Below are 6,470 nucleotides of genomic sequence, written 5' to 3' on the forward strand. Positions count from 1 at the left end.
TATGAGCACTTTGAACCTGCAATGGTCCAACCTCTACCTGGTCTTGAAGTTCTGTTCAGTAACCAGTTTTGTAGATGATTCAGGGCAAGAGGCAGCTCTTTTACTGGAACTTTCTTTACAACCCCCCATCTCCATTTCCTGGGAAACAAACAGTTTGCCACTCCTTAAGGCCTAGTAGGAAGAATATCATACCCCTGACAAGAAAGTGACAGGACATTCTGAGTTGCCACAAAGCTTACAGTTTGTACTTTTGTGTCCTCCCTTCCTGCCTTTGAGTGGTCATTTAGTTAGGCCTGTCAATCCCCTGGCCGAGAGACCACCTTTCGGGGAGGCTGATTTACCTGAAGTCATGCTACAATGCACTATTGTTCTGTTATTTTTTTTTTTTTTTTAAGTACTGAGTGGGTAAAACCCCAATGCAGGTAACATAAACAAATATGAAGTAATTAATAGGTTTTTTTTTTCAATGTGAGAATCTGACACTCAGTGGATCCCAGAGGCCAAAGAGGAAGAAGGCAAACAAAGTTCAAGGAGGGCAGAGCTGAGTGGGGCAGCCATGAACACACACACACACACACACACACACACACAACCCACACCTGGAAGCACATGGCTAGAATCTGTGCTCCCTAGCAGTCCAGGTGGAAAGGAAGCAGGGTTATAAGTAGAAGCTCATCATTAGGAAGTCAGTGTTCCTTATGTTAAAAATTCCCCTTGGATGCCATAGCAAGAACACAGCAGAAGAGCCATGGGCAACTTTGGGAAACACTGCTGGCTCCTGCTGGGCTTGCAACAGATACCTTTGAAGGGATTCCTGAGGCCCAGCACCTGTAAGGGAAGAGTGATGGTCATTCATATTCCCACAATATGGATCTTTCCGAATTCCCTGATTGTGACTACCTTCAAAAGAGTCTCAAATACACATGTAAAGCTAGGTGCAGAGGCTCATGCCTATAATCCCACTACTTGGGATACGGAAACAGGAGGATGACCATGAGTTAGTTCAAGTCCAACCTGAGCTACATAGTGAGACTTCGTCTCAAAAACAAAATAAAGCCGCTCATGGATGGCACATACCTTTGATCCCAGCATGAGGGAGGCAGAGGCAAGTGGATGTCTGTGAGTTCGAGGACAGCCTGGTCTATACAGTGAACCCCAGGACAGCCAGGAAAACATTGTTTTAAAATACCTAAAAACAAAGAGAAAAGAAAGAAACAAACATGTATGTGTAATTTAAGCATATATGAACATTGGAGTGATATATTTACAACATATTAACTCGATTGTGATATAACTATAAATACCATACATTTATAAGACATCCAGTAAAAGTAAAATAACAAAGTAGAAAAGATCCATAACTTATTAAATATATCTTTAAAATACAAATACCAATGCACATCTGTTTGTCTCAAAACACACCACACTTCATTTCTCTGCTCATATAAATATCTTAATTGCATATAGCCTATTACAATTTTCTCTTCCCACCCTTTCATTTTTTTAATTACACCCAAGTGCAGCTTTCCCCAGAAGGGTGACAGGGCTAGGGGCTTACCGAGTACACTGTTCCATCACCACTCTAGGCAGCAGAGGGTTAGTGTGATCACCAGGCTCTCAGCCTGCGTGAGCCAAGTGAATTTGGCTTTCCACCTGTTACCTGGATGACCCTGAACCGGAGGCAGCCAGGACATGCCGCTCTTCATGCCAGCCTCTAGATGAGCTCACTCCAGATCACTCAGACTCCATCTAAACTGTGCTGGGGAGGCTGAGGCAGAAAAGCATTAACAGTGTGAGGCCTGCCTTTGCACCCCAATGAAAGAAGTTTTTTTGGGGGCGGGGGAAGTGGCATAGTCATAGAATGCAGAATGTGTGAGGCCCTGAGTTCAACCCTAGAACAACAACCAAGACAGCCAAGATAGCTTAATTGGTAGTGTCTGCCATGCAGGCATAAGGACCTGACTGTGAGCCCCAGCTTTCACTCACATGTAAAATCAGGCTTGGTGGTATGTGCTTACAATCCCAGCTCTCGGGACAGAGACTGGGGTGTCCTGGGCTATTGAGGATTTCCCAGGTGTCTAGAGCTGAAGGAGAGTGAGTACTTTGGACTTGTAAATGCACTTCTTCCTCAGAACCTAAGAAACGCATTTGTGGAGAAACCATGGGCATGCATACTAGACAAATATGAGAGAGAGAGAGAGAGAGAGAGAGAGAGAGAGAGAGAGAATGTTGTGTGTGCGTGTGAGTGGATATCATGCCTATGTGTATGCATGACCGCTCTCCCAGTACAAGCAGGTGCTTTTGGAAAGTGGGAGAATAGTTTCTCTGCTCCCAGCATCAGCCCTGAGGGAAGTCCACCCAAACCAAGCAGCACCCCACTCTGAGCTGGGTAACAGGCATTTGTGGCTGGCTGAGAGGGCAGAGGTGTGGACTGTCAGGCAGGACTCAGTGGACTCAGTGCAGCAAAAGATAAGTGGAGACGTTGGCTGGGAGAACAAAGGGTTTATTGGACTCAACTGGAGGTAATTGAATAGCATGTGAGCGAAGCTCGGGGGACCCCTGAGATTTATGCATCCACAGTGGTGGTATTATACCTTGGAATTCTGCCTCTTCCCTATGCTGTCCACATGCATCCAGAGCCAAGAACAACATGAAAATGGCGTTCCAGGAGGTACAGATCCGAAAGCCCAGGAGACAAGTGGACACCTACCCAGCATGGACTGGAACAAGGACTAAAAAAAGCAAGTTGTCTTACACCCTACCCCCACCTATAACCCACAGTGCATCACTAGAGGGCTCAAGGGAGGAGTGCTTACACATTGGGATACAAGGATGAGGGCAGGAGTAGCAGGAAGTGCCATCACAGCAAGGCCTGCAGGAGGACTGAGGCCAGGCTGCACAGAACCACCCCTGCCAGGGTCCAGGTGCTACCTCCTGTGGGAACTGCTGCGTTGCAGAGGTCTTCCTTGCAACAGGAAATCTTGTTGCTGAAGGCACCACCCATGTTCTGGATATTTTCAAGAGAATTCGAACTCTTAGGGCAGGTGGGAAGGCAGTACTTGCTTCTTGTTTTCATTTTTTGAGAGCCTGCAAGATATCAAGGAGTGACCTCAGAGCTTATGCAGGAAGAACTCAGCATCCCAAAGTCTGAGTCACATGCCACCAGGCCTGGATGACCCAGCCTTGTCTCTAAGACACATTGAAGGCAGACATGGGTTGGTAAGGTGCCTTTGTGCATACAGTGCTTGTTTGTGCAAGCATAAGGACCCCAGTTCCAATGCTCCAAGCCCATCAAAAGATAGGCAGTCATGGAATAGTGGCATGCTGGTAGTCTCATCACTCAGGAGGCAGAGATGGGGGATCCTTGAGGTAAGCTCCCTGTAAGCTTGTGGTTCAGTGAGATACCCTGCCTTAGTAAATAAAATACTTGTCAAGGAAGACACCCATCAACCTCTGGGCTCCAAATACTTGTACCCACCAGTGCACCTACACCCATGCATATATACACACACATGCACTTATACACACTGTGCTGAAGGCTCCACCAGGAAAGTGCTGTCATGGAAGCCCAAGGACCCAAGTTCAATGCCCAGCACCCAGGTAAAGAGACAACCAGGCATGGTAGTTCAGCTTATGATCTCCATGCTGAGGAGGAGGCAGGAGGTCCCAGTGAGATATCTTGTCTCAAAAACAATATGGTTGGGACTAGAGGAATTGCTTTGCAGTTAAAAGCACTTGTTGCTCTTACAGAGGCCCAGGGTTTGGTCCAGACCCATGTGATGGTTTAGATCATCTGTAACTCCAGTTCCAGGGCAATGAACACTCATTCACATAAAATAAAATAAGTAAATAATTTTTTTAAAGAAGTAGATACTGCCTGTGGAATGATACTTAAGGACGGCCTTTGACCTCTGCATATATGCACACATGTGTACCCACATATAAACAAACACACATGAGATTGGGGGGGGGGGACTTGGCACAGTGGGAGATCACCCAGTGGCATAGCAGAAAGGGCAGTTAGCCTCTCAGATTCTGGCTGTTCCCACAGGCATCTGTACCTAGGGGGGCTGCTCCAGGAGATGTCACACTATGCAAGGAAACAGGAAACTGAGTAGAGGGTGGGTCTGCTCCTGCCTTGTCTATCTGGAGGATATGCCTGGATGCTGACACTTCGAGGGATCTGCTTTGTCCCAAGGTCCCTTTTCCATCAACATCCCAGGCTCATTCCTTCAGCCTAAACTCCAGATTTCTTCATGAAATGCAAAGACTCACTAAGTGCTCTCAGGTCTCCGGGTCCTTCAGGAGCCAGTGAGACCCTAGACATAGAGTAGGGGCAGGAGCACCTCATGGCTGCACTGGTGAGGGGGGGAGAGGATGATGATGACAACCGTGAATTCCACAGGGGCAGCCTGCTTTAGGACCACCTTCCAGCACATACCTGGACCCCAGGGCACAACCCCCACTTTGCAGGCATCCCACATCACCCCCAGGAGGCCCCAACTTGTGGGGAGGGGAGCTATGGGTTATAAATAACTGGTCCACAACAAGTGCACAGACCTTTTGTTCCAAGCCACTCCACACCCATCTTCATACAGACCACAGGGAACTCACCCACAGTGGACTCCACATCGTGAGTGACACAGACTCCATCAAGGTAGGGGCAAGTAGTTGATTTGCAAGAAGTCGTAGGTGTGACCACCAGGCAATCATAGCAGCGCAGCCCCTGAGCTGAGAAGGAAGCCAACACATGAGGGCCAGGGCATGGGCTTCTTCGCCCAGGCCCTCCCCTGCATCGGCTTTATTTCCACACAGCTGCTGGTCTATAGGACAGAGCAAGAACACTCCACCAAAGGGAACAGTGAGCCAAGAGCCCCTTGGTCAAATATGCTGGGTCCTAGCCAGCCCCACAGGAGAGACCTGGACCCCAAGAGGTATTAGGGAGACAGTCACCATAGCAGGAAGATGGAGATAGCTGATGTCAGATGACATGGTGAGGGGATGAGTGAGTAGGTACTGGGCAGCACAGGGCCAGCTGATGGGGAAGGCTGTTCTGACCTCCTTCCTCCATCCACCCCTGCAGAGCTGGCCCCTGGCCCTTGGAGCATGACATGCACTGGACTTCCCACAGGCAGTTCAAAGCTGAGGCTCACCATCAGACCTCCCACAACAGCACAGATGTAACTAGAGGTAAAGTGGTATCTGAGGCCTGAGAATCTCAGAGTACAGACGTCCTAGCATTTGGACCCTCGTGTGGCTGGGATGGAACTTAAAGAAAAGGTTAAATGATGAGAGTTAAGGATTCCAAACACCTAGATGTGGCAGCTGGGACAGGAAAAGAAGCCTCTGCCAGCTTGTGTGCACAGGGGTCAGTAGCCTGGGTTCGAGGCAAGGACAACAGAGTACTGTCTGAGGACAGCGCCCCATGGTGGCCAGGGTCTTTCTGGGCCTCAAGAAGGAAATGAAAGAGGGGTTGGAGAATATAATTATTCTTTTATGGGTCCTGATATGTGCCCCCCCTAACCTTCTTCCCATTCATCTCCTCTGCTCACAGCAGAGGTAGTGAAGTCAAGAGTCTGGCTTGCCTATGGTGAAAGTAGCTAGCCACTTTACAGAACCAGGAAGCCACCCCAGCACAGAAGGGTTGACCCACCATAGGCCAATCCCCCAAGGGCATGCCCTGGCCCCAGCACACCTCAGGCCCTGGGCACACAATGAAAATGCAAGTGTATCACAACTCTCAGACCTTTTTGTAAAATCTCCATTGCAACAACCTACCCCTCTTTCATTTTCTAACTCACCAGTCTCTGCACACAGTAGGGCCACAAGCAAGATGAACACACAGGACTTCATAGCAAGGGAACACTTCCTCCTAAGAGAAGGCGTGGGTAGACAGACAAATCTTTAGAAGTTGGAGCCAGTTAACAGCCCCCAATCACATCCCTGGGCTCTCCATGTCCTGCACAGGCTCAGGCATTCAATCTCCCCCCTTCCAAACCTCCACACGTTTCCCCAGAAACAGATATCTGCCTGCTTTGCTTCTCCACCACCCACCCAGTTTCCCTTCCTAATCCCAAGCTCCCACCCAGCGCTATCCTGAGGGTCCTTCCACCTGCTTGCCACCCGCAGCCCCAGCCTGATACCTCACCTCACTCCTGTCTGTGACCAGGCTGTAGGCACAACGGAAACTTATAGATAGATGTGGGCTGATATAAGTACCCCACTGTCCCTCAACTCCTCCCAGCTAATTTCCTAAAAAGGGAGGGCTTTCTGTACTTCCTCCAGGCCAACAAGTTTATTGCCTATGAGTTGACAAGGCTTGTGAGTGATCTGGGCAAGCCAGGTGTGTAAAGCAAGTGGGGGTTGCTATGGCTATAGCCCAGGAAGGAGGCAACTTGCTTTTTTGTTCTGGTTTGTGTAAAAGTACCTTTGATTAGCCTGAAGAATTGAATTGTTGTCCTGGAGGCTTA

General features: G+C 48.8%; 1 protein-coding gene across 1 annotated transcript; it reads right to left on the reverse strand.

Moving 5' to 3' along the window:
• Window positions 1–2,772: 2,772 nt before the first annotated feature.
• On the reverse strand, window positions 2,773–5,853 carry LOC127201829 (lymphocyte antigen 6G-like). Its single transcript, XM_051160529.1, has 3 exons — window positions 5,802–5,853; window positions 4,615–4,731; window positions 2,773–3,087 (listed from the first exon to the last, which is right to left on the reverse strand). The coding sequence occupies exons 1-3, from the start codon at window positions 5,851–5,853 to the stop codon at window positions 2,861–2,863; spliced, it is 396 nt and encodes a 131-aa protein (XP_051016486.1). The 3' UTR covers window positions 2,773–2,860.
• Window positions 5,854–6,470: the final 617 nt, after the last annotated feature.

The sequence above is a fragment of the Acomys russatus genome, chromosome 17 (assembly GCF_903995435.1).
Source record: "Acomys russatus chromosome 17, mAcoRus1.1, whole genome shotgun sequence".
In the NCBI taxonomy this organism is placed as follows: domain Eukaryota; kingdom Metazoa; phylum Chordata; class Mammalia; order Rodentia; family Muridae; genus Acomys; species Acomys russatus.

Coding starts and splice junctions, on each gene's coding strand:
- LOC127201829 (XM_051160529.1), bottom strand. CDS start 5,853: ATGAAGTCCTGTGTGTTCATCTTGCTTGTGGCCCTACTGTGTGCAGAG. Junction 4,732..5,801: donor CCTACTGTGTGCAGAGACTG/GTGAGTTAGAAA, acceptor CTTCCTTCTCAG/CTCAGGGGCTGCGCTGCTAT. Junction 3,088..4,614: donor CGATGTGGAGTCCACTGTGG/GTGAGTTCCCTG, acceptor GATATCTTGCAG/GCTCTCAAAAAATGAAAACA.